Raw genomic sequence first — 26,187 nt, forward strand, 5'->3', positions numbered from 1 at the left:
AGTTACGAGTGAAGTGTTTAAAAATGCGATGTAATCATTATAGTTGGTGAGTCTCAGCAGATTGAAGTTGCCGACATTTACACTTTTTGCTGCTCTATAGACACTGATTTAACAGAATACATTCCGTGTTATGAAATTTGCTGCTTGCATGCTAAGTCTGTGTCAGTCATGTTGCTGTGTGTGTGTGTGTGTGTGTGTGTGTGTGTGTGTGTGTGTGTGTGAGAGAGAGAGAGAGAGCACGTGCGCGCGCTGTGTGGTTACTGAGTTTGACAGTATGCTCAAGAGTGAAATGTACCAGCATTGGCACGACACTATGTAAACTAGTTAACTTAACAATTAGACTAGCTCATCATAGCTTAGTGAAAATATTTAAGGCGTTTGTTGATTTGAAATTATTTATGATATTTGGTGTAAACGCATATTGTCCCTTCCTATGGCCTTAAACTCCATAATTTCTTTTGAAGTGTATGTGTTGCTCATTGTGTTTGTATTTAGCCAACTTAATTTTTAACGTAAGGGGACAAAAATGAAAACTATTTTTTTAAGGTCTTGGGTTTATTTAAACTGCTTCACCCCTGAATTAATTGTTTTATGTCTTAAGAATTTTTTTTTTAAATGTCTATCATTTAAATGAAATAAAGACCCATTTGAATTCACAAGACATCTCTTGTCGTTATTATGTGTCCGTTTCACTTGTTGAATGAATACAAAGATAAACACGATGTTATTCTGTCAGGTTTTACTTCTGTCAGTCAAGAAGAAACACATTGTCTCACTGGTCTACTTGTTCAGATTTTACATTTGATAATATTCCAATGTTTATATAAAGGATGGCATAGTAATGTATGAAGACAATTGACAAGGTGTTGGCGTGACATTCCCTTCATTTATTTCCACTGGCCCTTCTCATAGTCCCATTTGGCCGAGAAGCCCTCCACAGGGTTCACCCTCATGTCCAACATCCTTTTCACCTGCATGGCCTGCCATTCCTCATCAAGGGTACGAGGATGAGGAGGATACACTGAGAAAGCAAAAAATGTTGAACATGAACAGACCTATTCACCCATTTTAATCCAGACATGATCAATGAATTAAAAGAAAATTAAAGAGACACCTTACCATAGTACCTTTGCCACAGAACAACCAGGCCAGTGAAACCAATGAAGAAAAAGATGCCACCCACCACCGTCTTCCACTCACCCGTTGGTTTCTTCATCTCAGCGAATGACTCTTTAAATGTCATCCTGTACACTGCCATTGAGGATCACAGATAAATAAAGATTACAGCAGTTTAATTGTTCTCCATGATTTTGTCTACAGTGCTTTGCCCTCTCAGGAAAATGTCTTATCCTTAAAAAAAAAAAAAAAAAAAAAAATTAAAATGGCCAGATATTTCTTGAAGTTGGGGCAGGATGTATCAAAAGGCATGCTTTTGTGTTTTTTTTTGTTTTTGTTTTTTTTAAATTGGCCAGTGATATGATACTTTGTATTGCAGGTCAGAGGTATACAGGTGCTGGTCATATAATTAGAATATCATCAAAAAGTTTATTTCACTAATTCCATTCAAAAAGTGAAACTTGTATATTATATTCATTCATTACACACAGACTGATACATTTCAAATGTTTATTTCTTTTAATTTTGATGATTATAACTGACAACTAAGGAAAATCCCAAATTCAGTATCTCAGAAAATTAGAATATTACTTAAGACCAATACAAAGAAAAGATTTTTAGAAATCTTGGTCAACTGAAAAGTATGAACATGAAAAGTATGAGCATGTACAGCACTTAATACTTAGTTGGGGCTCCTTTTGCCTGAATTACTGCAGCAATGCGGCGTGGCATAGAGTCGATCAGTATGTGGCACTGCTCAGGTGTTATGAGAGCCCAGGTTGCTCTGATAGTGGTCTTCAGCTCTTCTGCATTGTTGGGTCTGGCATATCGCATCTTCCTCTTCACAATACCCCATAGATTTTCTATGGGGTTAAGGTCAGGCGAGTTTGCTGGCCAATTAAGAACAGGGATACCATTAAGTCCTTAAACCAGGTACTGGTAGCTTTGGCACTGTGTGCAGGTGCCAAGTCCTGTTAGAAAATGAAATCTGCATCTCCATAAAGTTGGTCAGCAGCAGGAAGCATGAAGTGCTCTAAAACTTCCTGGTATACGGCTGCGTTGACCTTGGACCTCAGAAAACACAGTGGACCAACACCAGCAGATGACATGTCACCCCAAACCATCACTGACTGTGGAAACTTTACCTCTGGACCTCAAGCAACGTGGATTGTTTGCCTTACCTCTCTTCCTCCAGACTCTGGGACCCTGATTTCCAAAGGAAATGCAAAATTTACTTTCATCAGAGAACATAACTTTGGACCACTCAGCAGCAGTCCAGTCCTTTTTGTCTTTAGACGCTTCTGACGCTGTCTGTTGTTCAAGAGTGGCTTGACGCAAGGAATGCGACAGCTGAAACCCATGTCTTGCACATGTCTGTGCGTAGTGGTTCTTGAAGCACTGACTCCAGCTGCAGTCCACTCTTTATGAATCTCCCCCACATTTTTGAATGGGTTTTGTTTCACAATCCTCTCCAGGGTGCGGTTATCCCTATTGCTTGTACACTTTTTTCTACCACATCTTTTCCTTCCCTTCGCCTCTCTATTAATGTGCTTGGACACAGAGCTCTGTGAACAGCCAGCCTCTTTTGCAATGACCTTTTGTGTCTTGCCCTCCTTGTGCAAGGTGTCAATGGTCGTCTTTTGGACAACTGTCAAGTCAGCAGTCTTCCCCATGATTGTGTAGCCTACAGAACTAGACTGAGAGACCATTTAAAGGCCTTTGCAGGTGTTTTGAGTTAATTAGCTGATTAGAGTGTGGCACCAGGTGTCTTCAATATTGAACCTTTTCACAATATTCAAGTTTTCTGAAATACTGAATTTGGGATTTTGGGGTGAGGTGGGGGAGTGAGTTGGGGGAGTGGGGGAGGGGGGTGTTAATAAAGTCCTTCTGAATTGAAGTGATGTGTTTGTGTATAAAAAAAATAATAATAATAATAATAAAAAATAAAATCTAAATTTAACATGTTATATATCTAAAATATATAGTAAAACATCTAGCTTCTGCCAGGCCGCCTTCCTTATTAAGTTGTGAAGAAAGTGTAAATTGGTGTCGTGTCAGTTAAGCTTTTTCCTTAAGTTGAATAGGGAAGGTGTATGACGTAGCGTAAGTTTTTGAACTGCGAGAGTTTTACACTTTTTTCATACATTGATAAACGGAAGGCGGTTATGATGGATGGATATGGATGGATGCACTTTCTTCAGCTCATATTCGTGAAACCTGTTCACTGCCATTATAAAGCTCTGATGCATCAAGGTATTTATTCATATTTCTCAGACAAAAAGAAAAAAGAAAGTCATATACACCTAGGATGGCTTGAGGGTGAGTAAAGCTTGGGCTAATTTTCATTTGAAAGTGAACTAATCCTTTAAGGATTTAGATGGACTTACAGAACTATAGATGGAAAGTCACATAAAATATAAACATATTTGTTCTCTATATGTTTGTTTGTTTCCCTTTCAAGTACAAGTACTGAATAAAAGACACAGGACCAGAAGAATGGATAATAAGAAAGAAGTACCAACAGGCAAGCTTCTCCTCTTTAGAGAGGTTGTTCCAGGGGCCTTTCTCCTTCTGCTTCAGGCTCTTGTCAGCAGAACTGAGGGTGTCTTTGTATGGTCTGTCTGGTAGAGGAGTGTCCAGACGGTCCCAGTACATGGGTACAGACATGTCTGCCTGTTCTGTTACTTCACCTGAGAGAACAGAAATAAATAAATCAGTTGACTATTGAGAGAAAAATGCAGGCATCTCAGATATAAGGTAGAAATCTCAGGAACAAAAAGTGGCATTTTATAAAAAAAAAAACATACTGATATAACACTGGTGCACTTGTTAATCACAAAAGATTACATAGTCAAAGTTATTATTCATAACAATAAAAGTGTTTTATTTAAGTGTTCATTTTTTTTAATTATATTTTTGGCTTTAAAAGGACATTTAACATTACCATGCCCATGGCTGGCCATCTTGACACTGCTGGAGCTGAATGCAGCCACTCCCCGTCTGGACAAAAGCCCCCCTACACGTCCGGCTGTCAAGTGCAGCATCTGATCCACAAAATAAAAAGAAACCTCAAAACCCCTCAGAAAAACCACAGTGTCCTGGCAGATTAAGCTTAAATACACTGCTCAAAAAAACTAAGGGAGTACTTAACACCAAGTCATTTAAAATTCAGGGATATCAATCTGTATATCAGCATAAGTGATTGTGAATCAGTTTCACATGCTTTGGTGCAAATTAAAGTGACAACAGGTACACACTAGAGTGTGTAGACAATTTTTAGATGACAAAGGCATTGATGCCATTGACTGGCCCTCCCATTCCCCAGTCCTGAATCCAATTGAGAACCTCTGGGACATTATGTATTAGAGCAGGGGTGTCCAAACTCGGTCCAGGATGGCCACTGTCCTGCAGAGTTTAGCTCCAACTTGCCTCAACACACCTGCCTGGAAGTTTCTAGTATGCAGACCTTGATTAGCTGGTTCAGGTGTGTTTAATTGGGGTTGGGGCTAAACTCTGCAGGATGGTGGCCCTCCAGAAGCAGGATCTGAAACCCCTGTATTAGAGCAGGGGTTCCCAAACAAATTCATGGAGCCTCCCCAACACTGCATGTATTCCATGTCTCCTTAATCAAACACACCTGATTCAGATCATCAGCTCATTAGTTGAGGTTCCAAGACAGGGTGTCCAATCCTGCTCCTGGAGGGCCACTGTCCTGAAACCCTAAGTAAACACACCTGAACCATCTAATCAACGTCTTCAGGATTACTAGAAACTTCCAAACAGGTGTGTTGAGACAAGCTGGAGCTAAACTCTGCGGGACAGTGGCCCTCCAGGATTGAGTTTGGACACTCCTGCTCCAAGACCTGAAATGGGTTTGTCAGACAAAGGAGACATGCAAAATGTGGGGAGGCTCCAGGAATGTGTATGGGCATCCAAAAGTATCCAAAGCCACCAAGTAGTACCACAGACTGTCTACTGATGCCCAGATCCAGGTCTGGGAGGAGATCTCCCAAGACACCATCCGCCATCTCATCAAGAGCATGCTCGGACGTTGTCGTGAGCGCATACAGGCATGTGGGGGCCATACACACTACTGACTTACATTATGAGTTGCTGTGATGAACTTCATGCAAGTTGAATCAGCCTGTAACTTTGGTTTCCACTGACTGTTGTCACATAATTTTGTTCTTAACAAATTATAGAATGTATATAAATAAAGATTTTTGAATATTTCATTCATTGAGAGCCAATGTGTGGTTTAAGTGTTTCCTTGGGTAGTGTATAATGGAAATGGTGGTATAACTGCATATTTAAAGCTGCAGTCTGTAGTTTTGCTTTTGTCGCCATCTCTGTTTGAAACCTGCAATTGCAGTTGTTTGCGGAATTATTATCTTTACATGCATTGTGTCTCGGCACGGCTCCTCAGCGCGGATGAATCTAATGTTTGCTGTCAGTCACTACACTGGAGTGGATACTGTACTTTGGAATCACAGATTGTAGTCTTGGAAGTATGACCAACTTAAGAATTTTAAATGGAAAATGTCATATCATATGAACAAGTAACATGTCTGCACTCTTGTTCTGACTGAGGGGGGATGGTGATTAAATCACCAATGGTGATAAAACATTATTACAAGCTTACCGTTGTGAATCAGGCTAAGGTAAGGAGATAGTTTTGAACACTGGCTGGTTATGTACTTGCTCATCATGGATCATTTTTAACCCAAAAAAGTTACGGACAACAGCTTTAACTTCTTAGGGTGATTAACATTATTAGCTATTCAGGAACCTGCATCTTCTTAAAGCCAAGTTGAATTTCATCCTCTTAACCTAAATACCTCCATATGCTTGTGTATTACATTCAATTCTACTGTCTACAGTTGTTTTAGTAACTGTCAAAACCCAAAGTAAAGGGGAAAGTCTTGAGTTTAGGACTTTTTGCTATTTTATTCTGCATGTATGCTGTCAATAAAGGTGTATAAACGTCAAGATGCTTTAGTTCCTCCTGCTCTGGATCAAATCCAAATACCAGCTTGTTCAGTCTGGTCACATAATCATCTTTTACTGTTAATTACAGTAAGTCTCCATCCATAGGTTCACGATAAATATTCACCATGTCTATGGTAGTTCTGGGTAGGACGTTTGGAGTTGGTTGAACAGAGCCACATAAAAATCTTTTTAATTGGTAACACTTTACAATAAGGTTGACATGAAATAACAATGAAAAATACTTTTTTTGAAAAAAGCATTTATTAATCTCAGTTAATGTTAATTTCAACATTTACTAATACATTATTAAATCTGTTAATAATTTTTAATGGACCTGAGCTAACATGACCTAACAATGAACAGTTATATTTTTATTAACTAACATTACCAAACATTAAAGGGTTAGTTCACCCAAAAATGTAAATAATGTCATTAATTACTCACCCTCATGCCGTTCCACACCCGTAAGACCTTCGTTCATCTTCAGAACACAAATTAAGATATTTTTGATAAAATCCGATGGCTCAGTGAGGCCTGCATTGCCAGCAATAACACTCCCTTTTTCAATGCCCAGAAAGCAACTAAAACATATTTAAAATAGTTCATGTGACTACAGTGGTTCAGCCTTAATATTATAAAGTGACAAGAATACTTTTTGTGCGTCCAAAATAACAAAACAGCGACTTTATTCCACAATATCTATTGATGGGCGATTTCAAAACACTGCTTCATGAAGATTCGCTTTACGAATCATTTGCCAAAATCACATGATTTCAGTAAACGAGGCTTCGTTACGTCATAAGTGTTTTGAAACTTCAATAGTTCACATGACTTTGGCAGTTTGATACGTGCTCTGAACCACTGATTCGAAACAAAAGATTTGTAAAGCTTCGAAGCTTCATGAAGCAGTGTTTTGAAATCGCCCATCACTAGATATAGTTGAATAAAGTCGCTATTTTGTTATTTTTGGCAACGTACTCTCATCGCTTCATAACAATAAGGTTGAACCACTGAAGTCACATTAACTGTTTTAAATATGTTTTTAGTTCCTTTCTGGCATTGAGAAAGAGAGTGTTATTGCTGGCGATGCAGGCCTCATTGAACCATCGGATTTTATCAAAAATATCTTAATTTGTGTTCCGAAGATGATTGAAGGTCTTACAGGTGTGGAACGACATGAGGGTGAGTAATTAATGACGTAATTTCCATTTTTGTGTGAACTAACCTTTTAATAAATACTGTAACTTTACTGTACAATACATTTGTTAATATTAGTTAATGCATTAACTAACCTTATTGTAAGGTGTTACATATTATTTACCGTATTATTTATTTATTATTTCATTTAGAATGCAAATGGTAATTTGCTATAATACAACATTCTTTATTCATCTGTGCAATTTCTGCACCATCCATGTGCAGCGAGAGAGACACAAATATGCTGTAATTAAAATGGACGAAACTGGCAAAAGCTCAAGCAAAGAGTTCACCATGACCTCTCTGCACTCTATACTCTCACACAAACATTTTACAACGACTTTCTATTCTAAAAATTCAGGCAACATGGTTATGTCCAACAGTGAGTAGAAGCAAAGAAATCATTATGTACATGCACGTACAACTCATCTGTGTTTATCTGTTTTGTGACGCTGTTGAAAGCAGGCCTATTCATCCATTTTTATCAAAGCATAAAGACTACTCAGTCTTTCTGCAGAATTTTGAAACATTGCATCGTTGGAAAAGTATTTTTCACATTTAAATGTGCATTTTAAGTGCACAGATGTAGTTTCTTCCCTGTTTTTCAGTCCATGGTTACTACCCTTCTCCCCCTGCTGCTTCTAGAAAGTTCCTTCATCGTACTCACAGTTTTCCTGAGAGACTGGACGATGACAAAATTGCAAATAAGAAAATATTGCAAAAAAATAAAAAATAAAGAGAAAGAAATTGTGCAAACTTGCTTCGTTTTATGCGTTTTTCCCCTGCTTTGGCTGTTGGCGCTCAGAAAGACTGACCATGAAAAAACAGAGGGGTGGGTGGAGAAAGGAAGGAGAGAGAGAGAGAGAGAGAGATGGTGGGAGGTATTGAGTTTAGTAGGGATTTAAAACTGTGAGAGACTGTGCAAGTAAACAATCTGAAACAAGCATGTGACTTTACTCTTCACTGGGACGTCAGTGCTGAAGTTTAACTCTTAGTATATCCAAAACTCTGTGCCTGTTTTATTGGTTTTTGTTTACTTTTTGGCTGTTTTTATCCCCTAAAAACTTGTTTTTGAACCCTTAGACAATTGTATTTATGATAACAGTTCTTAGAATCAAACTTTCAGAGAACAGAGGAAATGGAAGTGATCCTGAAGAAAACACCAGAAAAGGGGGGGCGGGGGCAGGGAGTTTATCTGGCTCATGTCCAGTCCTGATCTGGGTTTAGCCCAGTGCAACCTGAACTAAAATCTACCTCAGACGTCGTCTGACAGTGAGCTTATGGGAATATATTTAACTATTAGAGAAAGGTGGAGAAAGACATCAGAGAAATATTGAGGAATACTCAGTGTTAAGGGTCAAATAAGGACAAACCTGCTGTGAAATATCCATCTGCTTCAGCCTTCAAGCCCTCAGCACAAATAAAAAGATAAATCTAGAGAAAAATGTAATTCAGACAATCAAACATGGTAAAATGGTGTCCTTAAAGGTGTCATGCTCTTCTGCTTTATGCAACATTTTTGTTGTGACACATTTTAATGAGCTCAGTGCCTTGAAGGAATGTTAAATACAACTTAATCTCTATCAACATCATCTTTCACATGCTGTTTATTATCACACACACACACACAAACATTGGGTTTTCATGTTTTATGGGGACATTCCATAGACGTAATGATTTTTATACCGTACAAACGTAGGGGTTTACCTAAACCACATGCACGATGCGCGCACACACACACACACACACACACATACACTGGATTTCCAGGTTTTATGGGGACTTTCCATAGACATGATGATTTTTATACTGTACAAAGTTTATATTCCATCCCTAAATCAACCTCTAAACACAACCTTCAAAGAAAACTTTCTATGTTCAGTCATACTAATGATGTTTTCCTCATAGGGACCAAAAAATGTCCCCAAAAGGACAAGGATTTCAGATATTTCCATCTTTGTGAGGACATTTTGTCCCCCTATCGTAAGGTTTACCAGGACAACACACACAAAAACACACACACACACACATACAAAGCATCCTTTTGTTTGTAAAAAGAGAAAAAAAATCAATGGAAGTCTTTGGGGTAAGGCAATGATACACACAGGAATACAAGAATTGGATGTTATGTAACTATTTGCAATGTGCAATCTTAAATATATATTAATTTAAAATGAATAATAAACCATTTCTATTATAAATGTGATTACATGTGATGCTGTATTTTTCTTTTATTTCTAAAAAAGAATGATCACTTGACATCATTTGAATTTTTTGAAAAAACGGCAAAAAAAAGGAAGCTTTAGCTTTATGTAAAATGTAAATTTTTACAATAAAATAAAAGTAAAAAAAAAAAAAACATTTTGATGTGCCCTAAATGAGGCCATAATCTCATAACCGGGAGAGCAGCATTCATTTTTTTTTTTTAAATGTTTCACCTGTCATACTCCACCCATCAAGTTCCCAACGACAAGAATATCCCAATGTAACATATCAGCAGAATATCACTGATGAGTTTAATAGAGCTTACGTTATATTTAAACTGGAATATTCCTTTAACAGTGCTTGGTTTATAGACATACTAACTCTTCATAACCATGTGTTAATAAAAAAGAACTTGAAGCGCAACAGATATTTACTCTTGAACTCTGATTAACCTGAAATTACCTGCTCAGTGCTTATCTTTTCCCATAAGCATTTGTGTATACAACTGAATTTTATCTGTTTTCATCAGCCATTCAAGCATGCTGAAACAGAGCTACTATGTGTAGATGACAGCACATGGGCTGTCATTGTCACTTTTTAACTGAAACCAATGAAAAAAAAAAATGCAGGACAGGTTGTGACAGTTTTCTTTGGATGCAACTCAAACTAAAGCTGTCACACCAGTTGCAAACTGTAAATAAGGCATTTCACTGTTTGTGTACCAGTGATTAAATTAAAGAGAATATGGCATGGAGGTATTTTTAAAAGAAATATTAAGAGCTCTGCTCATTTGTGCGATTATGAAAACCTCTAGAAGCCTCTAGATGGCAGCAGTAAGCCTCACATGGTGCCAACTGCTGCTTATACAGGTCAGGAGGAGTCTGACTGAACATGTCTTCAAATGTGACGAACAATAAGGAGCTGCATTGTTAAGGTTTGTCTACAAGATGGGCTTTTTGCTTGTTGTAATGCGAATACAAAAGCTTGTTTGCTTTGAAGACAGGAAAAAAGCATCACAAATTGTAGGCTGCTAGTTCCTCAGTTGAGCTGTTCGGTCATGACATCAATTTGTTGTCCAACCTGGTCTTCCTCTGGAATTCTCTGTGGGTTTTTACAATAGTTATTTATGAGTAAACTAAATTAGGTTTTTAGTGAACTACTTTAAGAGACTTTAACATTTAGCTCTACAACACAAATTACACAGTCAAATCTCAAATGTGAATGTGAACTACACTGGTTGTCTGATTCGTCAAGCACATAAACTCACATTCTTGTGGTAGTTATAGTTACTTAGCAACTTACATTTTTAACAATTGCAAAATTCAAGCTTGAGGTATTCTATTTATGTTATAGTGAAATATTAAGTCTCTTCAAGTAGCTTAATGTTAACCACAGACCTTTTTTTCACTCGTAAATCAAAACTGCTGCTCTAAAAGTAAAACCCCATAGGAAATTCCTGAGGGAATCCATGGCTGGAAAATGAAAACAATCTTCACGTTTTTATGACCGCAAACTCTATACGATACCTCCATTTAATGGAAAGTTTTTTAGTTATTTTTGTGAATAAAATTTGCCAGTTCTCATTAAAAAGTCCTAAACTATGTTTTCTTTCCAAATAGCCTAACAATAATTATAAAACACTGTAAATCATTTAACAACTTCTATAGTTTAAAATTATATCAAACTGCACACAACCCTATAAGCCTACTATGCCACATTTAGATTATTATTTAGTGAAGTGAAAATCTCTGTTTGAATGTGTGCTGGAAAGACTGGAGGGAAAAAGTTCTCGTCTTTTTTACAACTATTTGCTAAAGTACATTTTTTCTTGAGATTCTTATGTTTAATATAAATTTATTATCATGCTAGTGCTAGATAAATAATGCTGCACTACAGATCTTTGGCCTCACTATCGCCATCTGTGAATGAAACATAAAATTGACAGTTTTGAACACTATTGAACACTTAGTAATGTAATTTTATCTCTTATTTTTGCCATAAACATCTTCTGTAGAGCATTTTTAATAAAACATTTATATTTGATGTTTTTTTTTTTCAATTGGAAACCTGACTATTTCATCAATCCACTCCTTCCTAGCAGAGAACTGTGTGTTAATGAGTATTAAGGTGGTGACTGTCCGTTTGGATCCATTGATTCCCGGGTGTTGACCGTGACACCAACAGCTGGCAGAACAAAGCAGAGGGCCGGATCGGGCACCACTGGCTGTGCTCCCTCAATTCCACCCGGTCCCCTCCTACCAAGAGTGGCACGTGTCCCTGCCCACCCCCAACTAAACATAGCTTAAAACGAGAGGGCACATCCCCCCTGCTATTGTCGTTACATCCATTGTTATCTCCTAGACCCCTTCCTCCAGCTCAGTCCTATTATATGCTCAGATTTTGCATTTTTTGCTCTCTTGAGGAAACTCATATGCCATTTGTCTTCACCCTTCCCATCCCAAGCTTCTTGCATTGTCTTGTCCCTTCACAACAAAAAGCCATAGATGAAGATTGATAGAGAAATGACCCTCTTGACCGTTAGCTTGAAGTCAGTCTGGTCCCCAATGCCATTCGTCTATGCCCACATCCAAACAGATTAAACTCGTTTATCTGTAAAAAATGCATGTCAGTTATTTCCTAAATCAAGTAACACACACACACACACACACTGTGTTATGTTTTTTAATTGTGATCATGCTTGAGCAGTTAAAAAACACAATATATATAATATTTGTAATCTTTTTTGTAACTTGTTTGAATAAAATGTTTACTTTTTATACATTTTTAAATTGCTTATTTAAAAATCATTTTGAACAAGTAAATTTAATTAACAAATAGATGGTTTACCTACAGCACTTGTATATGACTGTTTTTTACGTTCATGTTTACAGATAAGTTTTAAATTTAAAACTAAAATTTAAAACAACTTCATTCAAATTTGTATCAAATAAAGTTATATATATATATATATATATATGGGTCAATGACGTGACGGGTCATTTTTTGTCCAAAGGCCTTAAATAATTATAAAAAAACAAAGATATGACATCCAAAGTATGTAAGGTCTCTTTTATCGAATCCAAAAGGTTTTAATTATATTATGCTACATATAAAGGCTTTTTAAAGATTTTGAAGTGTCAAAAGGTCATTCGGTTTAACCGTCCAAAGGCCAATACAGCCATTTTATTTGTGATTAAAATATCTTAAAATGTAGTAAATGTATAGATTTTATATTCTGTCATGATTTTATAACATCATATATCAACATAGTGCAAAATGGTATTAAAATTATGTGAAGTTGTTGCTTTGTTATGAGAAAGAATAAGAATAAATTTCATTGATGTCATTCGGAGTAACCAATATAAAGGGCCGTTTTTTTTCGATCAAGTCATGCGGTCAATATCATGTGATGGGATGTGACGTCATTCAGACGCCTGCAAAGGACCACATGGTCATGAAGCAAAGTAGCTAACTCTCTTTTAACCATTTAAAAAATTCATGTTTTCACTTGCTCATACACATGTCCCGAAACATCAGGTCATTCAGTACAACCGTTATAAAACATGGAAAATGTTTCAATGTAATATTTTAAAAACTTGAACTAAATATAAAATGTCTGATTGTTCTTTTGCTAGCTAGCTAGATATCAGCCTGTTAGCATTTTTTGAAAATATTGTCATTCGTTATAACCAAAAGTAAAAATTAAGTAAAACCGAAATTTTGGTTAAACTGAATGACTTTTTTGGTGACAAATTTTGTCCATCTTGTAAAAAATGACAAAAGCGTTAATTAATTATAAAAACCACGTAATCTAATTGTTAACACTTAATAAAACTTCAAAATTAATTATATCTCCATTTTGTTTTTTTACACTTTTAAAAACCTTACCGGTATTTGTCAATGACCCATGTATGTAACTCAGTGTTACTCACTATATGTATAAACACTGAGTTATTAAAGCCAAAAATGAGTCTCACCTCTGCTTTAAGCCGGGTGCACACTGTGCGATTCTGGCCACGATTTGGTCGTCTGAGACAAATTTTGAGAATCCTAAAAGATTCCTGTAATCCTAGGCTAAAATCTGTAGTCTTTGATCGCTAGTTTGACATGTTCACCGACAGCCGATTAATGACCGTTGCGATCAAATTTTACCTCCGAAGAAATTCTGGCAGTGTCAGAAGATTTGGCACAGAGTCCTGCAGTGTGACTTCTCCTACAACAAACGTCAAATTGTTTTTGCTTTTCAAGACAAGCTGTGATCAAAATTAACGCTAGAGATGTCTTTGTTAGCCACCATTTCAGTCCCGTGAACAATGTGTTTGGGTTGATGTAAAACTCCGGATGAGTTTTCAAGTGCGCATCCACTTTTAACGTGTCTTGACTGTCGTACAGTCTGACATAAACGACGGCTGAGAACCCACAGTGTGACATGAGGATCACGTTCGTACAGTCTGAAGCAACAATCGCAAAGCACCGTTATAAATCGCAGAGTGTGCACCCGGCTTTATTTTATCTGTAAAATGACCACAGACTTCACTGTGCTGAAAGATGGACCTAGCAATGAGATATTTTTGTCACTGGAGTGAAATTTAAAGAGTTGCCTCATTGCTTTCTGTATGTGGTTGATTCAGCCTTGTAGAGAAATGCCTTCTCTAGCCAAAATCTCCAAGAGCACTACTTTAGTGATAATATATCATTCACTCTCTTGACGCCAACTCCTGGGAGGCCATAAATATGAGGGTGAACCTATCAAGCCCTGCCCTCAAAATATGGCCAAGGGTGGATGCCATTCATACTGTGCCAGCTTTGACCTAGACCTTCTTCTGCCAGTGTCCTGGTTTACTAAGCCACCTCTCACTGTTTCTTTCCTTCTTCCATTCACATCCAACCTACTTTGCATACTGGCACCATAAGACAGTCTTTTCCTTTCAGCCCTCCAGGGCATGCTGGGTAAATGGGTCATTCTCCCACCGCCTTTCGTTAGAAGTGTAGCTGCTCTTTTTGCCGCTCATTTCATGTGTGGTTACAGCTTTGTGTTTGATCTGAGCCCTCTCCTCCTCTGCTGGCTCCCGTTCAATGAGGTTAAGCTTCTGAACAGTGCACATGATGTCAGATGATGCATTCCATGATGGCCCTGATGGATGATGGGACAATATCCTGCATTACACACCAATTAGAGCTCCTCACTGTTTGTTTTCTCTATTCAAACTGGCACTGCCAAATGTTTAGTGATAATAATGGCGTTCTGTGTTATTATCGTGACTGGATTATCAGGCTGAGCTACCTTGCTTCGAGTTTTCCATATTATCTGTTGGCAGGAGATGTAATGAGGCAAATGAGGTTAAGCATTTGGCTTCAGGGTGTAACATCAGTGCTCTTCCCCCCTAAAGAAGCACTGTGAACATAAGCAACAAGTTTAACATCATACCAAAGAGATTTCATTCATGCATATTCAAATCATTTCTACATCATCTTAAAAAATCCTTACATACTGTGTACTAAAACATTCATTAAAGGCAAGATGAAAAGTATCTTTCTTCATATTTTTTAGCCATTAAAATGCACCATTTGCTGGTCTAACAAGTTTTCTCTGCCAAACAGAAGAAGCAAGCACAGAATGTTTTACTTTTACTACCTTTATTTAGCCTGACTTCGTCATACTCATATTCTAGGCAGAATGTGAGTCTGATACTGCTCCATTGCACTTGAATTATGGGGCGTCTTAACCGAACCAGTAAAAAAAAAAAACTCTGCACTCAATTGGATAGACCTACAACCAATCAGAGCAACGCAGTAAGTGACGTATGTTGAACTTGTACTTAAACTTTTGCCGAATCCCGTTGGAAGGACGGCAAACACATCTTTCCATCGACAAATGCCTTGATTGCGGTTCTTTGTTCGTCTTTTAAAATTAATGCGCTGTCGATTTCTTTTATTACAGACGTGATAGCGGAATCTAAACATCTTACTTCTCCAGCTGCAGTCATCGTTGGTGAAAACCAATTCAACCCAAGCGCTCTTTGATGACATGGGTGGTTACGTAACCGCAGATAGCCTGTCCATCATCGATTAAAGCCCGCCCTGGCAATTTGATTGGCTCGGCCTTCTGGGAGCCGAGCATAATTACTCCACAATGGATCGAGTCCAGAACGAACTTCCCGTCCAAAAAATGTTGTGGGCGGGGTTCGGGCTGGCACCCAGGCTAACCTTTATTACATTCCAAAGCATATCTGATGTTTTTCTATATGACATTTCAGATTTTTGAGGTGAAGAAATACAAAATTAGCTCTATTAGCTATGTCCGATTTGAGAGTGAATCATTTATTTGAGTCTGTTCTTTTCTTGTATGAAATTGTACAGTCTCATTCATACGTTTTCATATCTGCTTACACCCAAGGGATGGTTAGTGTGGACGTTCAAACTTTTTTCCCCCCTAAAAATCATATATTTTCATATGATTCACATTGTACAAATTCATTCAGAATCACCAGCTCTTAAAATAGTTACATTTTCGATCTGGGAATTCAATTGATCCAATTTGATTGCAGCGGTTAAAGTTAGGGTAGGTAATTTCAGAGAGGCTAGCAATAGCAAGCTAGGTTTGAAAGCATTATATCCCACCCTCCCTTCAGAGCGTCTCCAAAGCCACACCTCCTCCAAAACAGAAATGCACACAGCAGATTCTGCAAAGCATCACGATACACAGCATTAAATTACCTCATGTCTCAAAGTACAAAACATTACAGTAACGTAAACAACTTGCAGAGCTCAGACTTGTACCACTTGACTGCTGCAGATTAATTTCGGCATTGATAGTGTTTACATAGAAATGCAAAAATCGTCTGCGGACGAACAGCTCCAGGTAGAACGTCACGGGTTGCCATCTTGTAATTACGGTTAGCATGGAGATATGGAAATACATATGTTGATATGCAGGACATCGTATCATTGCATTCAGACCCAAATGCAATGATTGGATGAACATTTTTTGGTCCTGAGACTTCCACAGAAGATATATGTACATGTTTTAATATTTAGACCACTCCTATTATTGATTGCTATCAGGATGTGAGAGTTTCAACCAGTATAACAAAAAGTGTTTATAAAAAAAGATTTGCCTATCCTACCTTTAACAACTCACTGATTCATGATCCGGTTGCAGCGAGTCTCAAGTAACAAATCACTGAATCGTCTAGCCAAGAACCATATGTAATAGGATACTCAGAGGTCGAATACATTACCTAGATCATAATTCATAACAATGTCAGACTGAGCTACTGTATATCCTAAGCTCGATCCTGTCTGTGTGACTGTAACATTTGACCTTTCATTTTTTATTTGAGCAAGAGGATAAATTATATATAAAAAAGCAAAATGTCCATATTAATGAGAAATTTGACTTTGGATGCCTGAATACATACAAAAGTAAATACTTTTGTACTTTTCTTCAAAAATAAATTTGAATGGACTGGGTCTATTTATACTTTTACTCAAGTCAAATTTCATTAGGGTATCTATGGCACTTTACCACAACTTACTTTATCCAGTGCTGGTGTTTGTCTCTGGTTTGTTTTTAGTGCATGTATGAATCATAGGATGATCAGACAGTCGATCCAAGACTACATACTCACTAAAAGTTGTTATTGCCAGATTTCTCAATATGTGCTAAATCACCAGTCACCATGAATCATGGTCCAACACGCTCTAGTCTAGATAGCACCATATCTGAAATAGTAAAACATTACGAAAATTTTAATTTCATTTCTGTCCTTTGTTAACCTACATTTATGACTTTGGCTGTAGTTTTTATGTTGCTAGAACTTTGTGCTACTATTTGAGCTACAGGAAATAAGATATATGCTAAGATACAATGTGATATTTGTGAACATGTAATTAAATGTCATTCTCTGAGTTCTATGGAAGAAACATACGTTGGTCCTCTTGAGTCAGCATTTGTTCTTATGTATAGTTTTATGAGGAGCTTTAGTGGAATGGATATCCTGGAAAGTATTGCTCAGTGTGTAAGTGTTTTCTTGCCGTTATTTCTGGGTGGAGAAGGAAATGACTTTTCTTTTCATTAGAAGTGTATTTACATGTAAAAGCTCTACACAAGAAGGAAAACGGAATACAGTGGGATTTGTGTTCATGTGGGAAACTATGCACATTTACATGTTTAATTCAAATCTATGAAGCATGTATCTGCACATGCTCATGTGCAGATACAAACAAACAAACATACACATTAAAGCTGCAGTAGGTAACTTTTGTAAAAATGTATTTTTTACATATTTGTTAAACCTGTCATTATGTCCTGACAGTAGAATATGAGACAGATAATCTGTGAAAAAATCAAGCTCCACTGGCTCCTCCCAGTGGTCCTATTGCCATTTGCAGAAATACACCACTCCCGGTAAGTAACAACCAATCAGAGCCAGGAGGAGTGTCTTAGCAGTGTCAATCAAGCTCGCGTGCCCGCTGATCACACCCCTCTCATGCACAGCGCCAGCGCGTACAGGCGTTCAAATAGAGTGCCTCAGGGATGACGCATTTTTGTAGGCAAAACCCGGAAGCGAGTTAGCATTTTTGGACTTCCGGTTCCAACGCTGTAAAGTCTAGGGTTTTTTTTAATTGGTTTTTGCTAAATCGCCTGAAATAAGGTCTGTGGTTAACAAAGCCTCTAAATACTTTCACGTTTTGATCTATGATATAAAACACACCAGTTATAACCCACTTGTGATTTTTTAAACTTTTACTGTGTCTTAAAATCGGCGGTTGCTAACAAATTGCTAAAAGGGACTACTTCCTTTGGCGGGGACTTTAGACGTCATCATTAAAAACGGGACATTTGGACAGTCTTTCTCATGAAAAAGTGGATAAGTATTAATAACCGCGCAGATCATAATCAGCGAGCATGTTTGTAAATAAAGTTGTTTTTTAAATACAGTTTGAGGAAGCTCGCTGGTGACGACGTTGATCCGTGACCATGGTGTGCTGTAGTCCGTTTATAGCCTACTGTTAGCCTTTTATATCTGACGACTTTATTTAAGCTTCAAAATCTATAAATGTTGTGTTCACTTGTAAAGACTATCTTGATAGACAAAACGTGTAAGTGTCATAACCCTTTGTTAAACACAGAGCTTATTTTCTGCGATTTTCCAAAAGTCTATGGGAAAAATGCATAGGCTTTCAACCGAGGGAACCCGTGCGCCGCTAACTTCCGGGTTGGCCTACAAAAACGCGTCATCCCTGAGGCACTCTATTCAAGATTACCGGTGTGCCGCAGCTTTGCTTATGCCGGACAAACAATCCAAACTGCCAATTCCTCCTGCACCTGCTCATAAAATAAAGACGGGTAAACGGAAAAAGACAGATGACGATGATAAAAAAGCCAAAAAGAAAGAATTAGATAGAGCCCGAAATAAAACGAGGGTAAATATTGGCGGCTTTTCCGAGGTGGAGGGAGCTACGTGTCCTGAAAGGATTAATGCTGCGTTCCAGGCAGGTTTTTGAGCCCGTAAGTCACGACTTCAAATCACGACCAAGGTTATTATAGTTTTGCATTTTTCATTAGTTTTTATTTTTATTTCGTTTTGACTTTTTGTTTTCAAATTCAGTTTAGTTTTAATTAGTTTTTAAAGTGGGTTTGCTAGTTTAGTTTAGTTTTTATTTTTTTGAAAATGCTTAGTTTTAGTTTAGTTTTTATTAGTTTTAGTGTTAGTTTTAGTCTTTTTTTGTAATTTGGGTTATTTGTCAGGGGCAAGATTCAAAAAGTTCAGAAAAAGTATTGTGTAATAATAACTCAACAAAAACATCATACAATTTTAGAAAATATTCATTAAAAAATAAAACCAGTACATAAAATGTACATATGGGCACAAATATGTAAACAGTCTCAACACTCTGAAGTAAGTGCAAAATGTGTGCCAGTAAAAAACCTAAAGAGCCAACAGACTAAAGAAGACATACATGAACCGCCTATTCTATCTATGTAGCCTATTCAACCCATTTTTAAGCCACAACAAGACATTTCTGTCAGATTGTCAGGGAGCTCAATCTGAGAAAAGAACATGACAAATAACAAAAAAAACAAAAAAAACAAACTTTAAATACAGCTTTTCAATTTTTTTAGTGTGTGTGTGACACCTTCACAAAATTGCCTAAAAATCTACCAAAAATCTACACATCTTCTATACAGAATTCACACCCTATACAAATACCACAGCTGTACAATTTTCACACCCTATAGACCTTATGTAGCCCCGCCCCTTTTCAGCGTTGCGCTCGTTGTCTTTTGACTTCCGGTTTGTATTTCCACAGCGATATTACATTTATGAATGAACTGCTCATTTTAAAATCTTCCCGATCTACTGACATTTGTTAAGACATCTGCTTTAAACATAACAATGCTCATGATAACTTTCATTAAAGGGATAGTTCACCCAAAAATGAAAATTTGATGTTTATCTGCTTACCCCCAGTACATCCAAGATGTAGGTGAATTTGTTTCTTCAGTCGAACGCAAATTATGATTTTTAACTGCAACCGCTGCCGTCTGTCAGTCAAATAATAGCAGTGGATGGGAACTTCTACTGTAACAGTAAATAAAACTTGCTTAGACAAATCCAAATTAAACCCTGCGGCTCGTGACGACACATTGATGTCCTAAGACACGAAACGATCGGTTTGTGTGAGAAAACGGACAGTATTTATATCATTTTTTACCTCTAATACACCACTATATCCAACTTCGTTCAGCATCCGGTTAGTGAGGTCAAAAAACCCGCTCTGCTGACGGAAGTGATGTCTCGCCCATATACTTCAATGAGCGCGAGACATCACTTCCGTTGTCAGAGCGCGATCAGACCTCACTAACCGGAAGCTGAACGGAGTTGGACATAGTGGTGTATTGGTGTACTGGTTTACTGTTCGGTTTCTTGCACAAACCAATCGTTTCGTGTCTTAGGACATCAATGTGTCGTCACGAGCCGCAGGGTTCAATTAGGATTTGTCTATGGAAGTTTTTTCGACTCTTATTGTTCAAGTTCCCAATCACTCCTATTATTTGACTGACAGACGGCAGCGGTTGCAGTTAAAAATCATAATTTGCATTCGACTGAAGAAAAAAAGTCACCTACATCTTGGATGCCCTGGGGGTAAGCAGATAAACATCAAATTTTCATTTTTGGGTGAACTATCCCTTTAACTCTACAACAAGTAAATCCACTTAACCAACTAATTATTCTTTGACAGCGATGCCATAGAAATGTACAGAGCTACCGCAAAACGGAAGTTCAAAGACAATTTTATAAAGATGGCGGCGCGCTTGTTTCTCTGGTAAATAAGGTCTAAGCCTGCTCGTCTGGATTGAAGCAGCAAACGTTCAGTGTAAAGGCCAATTCACACCGCACCGACAAACGCCAACAAACTCGTCTGTTGGAGTTTGTTGGATCGGTGCGATACCCCTGTTGGCGTTGGTCTGAGTCGGTTTTCACCAGACTCAACATGTTTAATCGGCGTTAGTTTGGTAGTCTGAGCATCTAATAAACGGCAACCAACTCTGACGTAATCTGACCTGACTACGAACCGTTGCCATGACGATGAGGCAAGTCCCCTGCAAAGACAGCTGTTTAATCGCGCCCGCGCCTCACGCATACACAACAAAGCAGCGGAAATGTGACATCGCAGCTTGTTCGTTATAAAAAATAAAATACAGTTAAAAAAAAAAGAAAACATACAAAAGGTACAATAGTCCATAGTGCAATCCTTGCCATTCAGCAAGAGCGCGTTAAGAGAGGTAACGTTAACCACCATGAGCAACGCAGGTTTACCTTCAGTTACACTAAAACTCTGTAAACTTGATTTTTTTCTCACAGTAATTTTCATTTTGGGTGAACTATGCAAACACATTTGGATTGAAGCAGCATACATTCAGTGTAAGAGTAAACAAATGACATTATTTAATATTTGAATCACAGCTTATATAGTGTTTTGACATCGACAACCCAAGTGCATTTTACCTCAAACTTGCGACTAGTTAACTTGCTATAGTAGCAATCGCTTCTCGCGTCGACATTAACACGCTGACAAAGTTATATTCAGAATTAAAAAATATTTTTATACCACTTTTTAATGTGTGTTTGTGTAAAGGTGTTCACGAGATACCAACCTTTAGCGAACTTGCTTTCAAAGTCGAACAACTCGTTCTCATGGAGACGCGGTGTGCACGGAGGGGAGGGGCTGTGTGTGTGTGTGCGCGCGTGTATGTGAGAGACGCAGGGAAAGGAAATGCAGCTGAACGTTATTTGCTATAGACCTCTTTGGAGCAGACGTCACAATTACGTCACTTGCAGCTGCGCGCGCATAGTGGTTGCAGAAAAATAGCGGTAGCAATTGGAGGAAAATGTGCAAAATCCACAGAATAAGAGAAAAACGTTTTGTTGTGCCTCTGGATGTTGGAATCGGAATGCAAAAAATATAGTCTTCATTTTTAAAGAAAACCATCGTTGAAAACGTCCTTTGAAGCTAAACTGAGACGTTTCACAGATTGGACTGATGACACCTGCAAGGATTAGTCTACTATTAAAGCAGGAATTTGAAGTAAACAGTAAGTCTACATAATATTCACATATGCAGTTCAGAGGACATACATACATAGCAGTTACAGCATGAAATAATATTTAAACCTATAACATTTTACATAGATAACTTTTAAACATAGTCTATAAAATTTTTATTTCACAATTCTGACTTTTTTTCTTGCATTTGCGTGTTTATGACTCCCAGTTCGGCCATTATAACTCGCAATTGTGAGTTTATTTTACAATTCTGAGGGGAAAAAAGTCAGAATTGCGGGATAAATTGCAATTCAGAAAAGACAGGATAACGAGTAGGCTATATATCACAATTCTGTTTTTCTTTGTAAGAAATGTGAGATATAAACTCAGGTTTGTGAGAAATAAAAGTCAGAATTCTAAGACATAAACTCGAAATTAACTTTTTTTTATTCTTTTATTTCGTGGCTTCCATAGACTGCTACTGCTCAACTGTCATTTTCTGCAACCAGGTAGGCTCCGCCCATAAAAAACGTCATCGCTGTTTGCAAACACCAAATTGGTCTATATGAAAGACATTGACTAAGACGAAAACTAAGGACATTTAATATATAATTTTATTTTATTTTAGTTAGTTTTGCCAAACACACATTGCAGTTTTAGTTAGTTATCGTTTTTTGTAATGCCTCGTTTTTATTTTATTTCAGTTAACGACAATGTTTTTTCCCACCTAGTTTTCGTTTTTTCGTTCGTTTTCGTTAACGATTATAACCTTGATCACGACCCACGACTTTGTAGCGTTCCAGGAAAATCAGCCAAACTGCGTAAAAGTGTAAACAAACAAAACATACGGGGCTTATGCTCTTTAACAATAATATATCGCCAAAGGTGCTTACTCCTTGCTTATTTGAGGAAAACGGCGCATAAGGCAAGAGAAGCGGTTAACTTATACCTTTTATTTTACCATGCACTTGCATAAACACTGCATCTGTAGGGGCTGCCATTGTTGTTTCGCGGGCTATGTGACGTCAGAACCCGTAACTGGGAGTACATCGATCTAGTACGAGTTCACGGGTGGGAAGTCACGGGTTTGACTGCTGTTCCAGTGCACTTTCACGGGTAGAAGGTTGGAAAAACACGGGTTACGGGTTGCCTGGAACGCAGCATAAAAACCGATGCAGAGTCAGCCATATTTCTGCTTGACAAGTAAGTATCCCTGCTTGATTTGTTTCATTTTTTAAGAACTACACAACTAAGATAATCTCAAAACAGGCCTGCCAGTCCCCTGCCTGATGCTCCGCGTACACCACGGCATCCTCTTCTCCCCGCCCGTTGACTCCTCGAAGTCGCTGTGGGTGTGAATTCCTCGTCGGAGCCCATTGACTCAGTGTCAAAACTCTAGCCGAATAACATACAGATAAAATGTCACGCACTGTGCAAAGCAACTATTGAAACCTACTAATTCACTGGCTTGTCATGTTGCTGAAATAATGTACTAGCAAACCTTATTTAGCATTACATATCAATAGAATAATTACTTGCATACTGTAACTTTAGTTACCATTATATTATCATACTATTTATTACTTATAGAAATAGTGCAACGTCATATAGTTACATTACATGTATTGCAAAATACGTAATGTTTTGAGGACCAAGTTTGTAGTCAAAGTATGGGCAGGCCATAGTCAATGTAAATCATATTGTTGATGTTTCGTCCATACCAGTGAATGTGCCATAACTGTTTATCCGCCGTCATCGGTGGCCCTGCTTGCTTACTAGCCTGGGCGTTCACGGCAGGCTCCGTTGTGATGGGGGAGGAGCTGTGGATGGAGGGCTGTAGCGCAGCATAGAGCAAGGGGGAGTGACCTGTGAGTTGTGCTTGTTCAAATTTTCAGGCTAAGTCAACGTTTTCTAAAAACTCCCTACTGCAGCTTTAAAGTGGGCCAAAGGCAGTTGAGGTGAAGACTGTGGTTTTCCACCGAACTGAGTATGAAAGAGTAGATGTTATTTTATAAATATATATTGTAGTGTTAAGTGTTACCACCTTTACGTGTTACTGTAAAGTTTTATTTACATTTAAGTGGATCTCAGAGAAAAATAAAATAAAACAAAAAGGGTAAAAATATTAGCCTTTATGGATTTGTAAGTAAAATATCCAATTGATTCACCTAACAATATATTAGAAAGCATATAAAACAGAGGGCCGCAAGATTATAGTAAAGAAACAAGCCAGTGTAGACTCTAAACCTTTGTCCTACATCTGCAAGTCTCATCCCTTTTTGCACAGCTTCAGGACAAAAACATTATCCTGCATTCATTATTCATTATGATATTCATATTCATAATTCAGCTGAGTGCCTCTGCGCACAGGGATGCGGTCTCTGAGCATGAACATGTGCCTTGTGTCATTTTGTTGCTTAATAGCAGAAGGATCAGTGGAGTTTGGAAGGGTGTAAAGAGTGAGAAGGGAGTGAGGGAAGGAAGTGTATCTGGGATGGAAGGGATAACACCTCCTCCTCAGAGTCTCATGGCTTTGGTGATGAGGTCAGCTCCCCTGGGCTTTGATCTTTGACACAGCAATGAGCGAGTAACGAGCGTGTGTGTGGGTGTGTGTTTTAGGGAAAGACAAAGCTGATTTGGATTCGGTGCGTCCTCATTGTGTAATGTGATACTGTGTAATATGAACAATTGTGTGTCTGAAGGTTTTATGGCTGATTTCACAGACAATTTGCCTTAGCATTGACATAAGAAAGCAGTAAATCTTATCTTTATAGTATTCTAGCCTCATATATATATAAACATCTATAAAATCTAGTCATTTTAATTCATTTATTTATTTTTGTTTTTTCATGAGGATTCCTTGTATGGCTTGTCTCCACCCCAGTGTTGTTATTGTTAACTAAAACTATAAAATTATTATTTTTTCATTAATTGAAATAGAACTTGAGTAACATAAAATCTAAATATTACATGATACATTTAAAGCTGCAGCCCGTAAGTTTTGCCTCTTTGTCGCCATCTCTGTTTGAAACCTGCAATTGCAGTTGTTTGCAGAATTATCATCTTTACGTGGGTTGTGCCTCAGCACGGCTCCTCAGCACGGCTCCTTAGCACGGATGAATCTAATGTTTGCTGTCAGTCACTACACCGGTGTGGATACTGTACTTCGGAATCACAGATTCTACATCTTGAAGTATGACCAAAGTAAGAATTTTCACCAGAAAATGTCATCTGAACAAGTAACATGTCTGCCACTTTTGTTCTGACCAACTATGAAAAAAAAGCATCTGAGAAAAAAAAAGCATTACAATAAATCGCGCTGCCAGTGGTGATTAAATCTAACGATCGCTTAGCACGGATCACGTCAAAATGTGCAAATTATTATTATTGTTATACTTTGTTCTCAAATTGTTAATGTTAGCAACATCAGCATTGTGTGACTGTGTATTTAGTGTGTATTAGCGTTACCTGTAGATTTCAATTTCTGTACAGTCTAATCTCTGAAGTTAATTTGTCATACAATCCGCCATCTAAATGATAAGTTTAATTATTGCAGCTGCTGTGAGAAAAGGCTATAAATGAGCCGTCTCACATGTAATATAGCCTACTAGCTGGGACTCCTTCATGTAAACAGACGTGATGCAAAGACAAACGGCGACATGCTTGAATTTCGAAAGTCGTAGTACTATAATTACTGAGAATAAAACTGAAATAAATGTACATTTAGGCTAAATGGAAATATTAAAAAACAGTAAATGACAAAAGCACATAACAAAATTACAAAACAAGCAAAAAATTTAAATGAAAACTGAAACAAAGTTTCAAAATATTAATAAATACTATAATGGCATACAAATAATACTAAAATAATTCTGTTCCACTCCTGTGTTTCTAACTTTTCCTTGCTATATTATCAAATTTTGATGAAAAATTTAGGCTTGAATTTTGTCTTTATTCCTTCTAAATATTTTTTGTTTTTAGATGACATATTGTATTATTTGTATTATAAAAAAACATTGTGTTCTCAGGTTGTGTGTCAACGCTGTCACCATCATATTATTTCTCTTTTAAAATAATGAGCTCTATATAAAACTTATAAAAACTAATATTATAATGACATAATACT

General features: G+C 37.5%; 1 protein-coding gene and 1 long non-coding RNA gene across 4 annotated transcripts; both read right to left on the bottom strand.

Annotated features, from left to right (window-relative positions):
* Positions 1-724: 724 nt before the first annotated feature.
* On the bottom strand, positions 725-8,213 carry LOC125260780. Of its 2 annotated transcripts, none has more exons than XM_048179300.1 (5): positions 8,064-8,213; positions 4,061-4,160; positions 3,639-3,806; positions 1,120-1,251; positions 725-1,021 (listed from the first exon to the last, which is right to left on the bottom strand). In XM_048179300.1, exons 2-5 carry the CDS (start codon positions 4,158-4,160, stop codon positions 888-890), a joined length of 534 nt encoding a protein of 177 aa, XP_048035257.1. In that variant the 5' UTR covers positions 8,064-8,213; the 3' UTR covers positions 725-887. The 2 variants fall into 2 exon arrangements, with proteins under 2 accessions (XP_048035257.1, XP_048035258.1); XM_048179301.1 differs by having other exon boundaries at positions 7,970-8,136.
* A 3,085-nt stretch (positions 8,214-11,298) lies between these two features.
* Positions 11,299-21,764, bottom strand: LOC125259530. Of its 2 annotated transcripts, XR_007182850.1 has the most exons (4): positions 21,674-21,764; positions 14,792-14,902; positions 14,401-14,641; positions 11,299-12,117 (listed from the first exon to the last, which is right to left on the bottom strand). It is a non-coding gene; the product is annotated as an uncharacterized LOC125259530 (long non-coding RNA). The 2 variants fall into 2 exon arrangements; XR_007182849.1 differs by lacking the exon at positions 11,299-12,117 and having other exon boundaries at positions 13,610-14,641.
* Between the last annotated feature and the right edge of the window lie 4,423 nt (positions 21,765-26,187).

Source organism: Megalobrama amblycephala, linkage group LG24 (assembly GCF_018812025.1).
Source record: "Megalobrama amblycephala isolate DHTTF-2021 linkage group LG24, ASM1881202v1, whole genome shotgun sequence".
NCBI classification, from domain to species: domain Eukaryota; kingdom Metazoa; phylum Chordata; class Actinopteri; order Cypriniformes; family Xenocyprididae; genus Megalobrama; species Megalobrama amblycephala.

Coding starts and splice junctions, on each gene's coding strand:
- LOC125260780 (XM_048179300.1), bottom strand. CDS start 4,160: ATGCTGCACTTGACAGCCGGACGTGTAGGGGGGCTTTTGTCCAGACGG. Junction 1,252..3,638: donor TAAAGAGGAGAAGCTTGCCT/GTTGGTACTTCT, acceptor CCTCAATGGCAG/TGTACAGGATGACATTTAAA. Junction 1,022..1,119: donor TCTGTGGCAAAGGTACTATG/GTAAGGTGTCTC, acceptor TTGCTTTCTCAG/TGTATCCTCCTCATCCTCGT.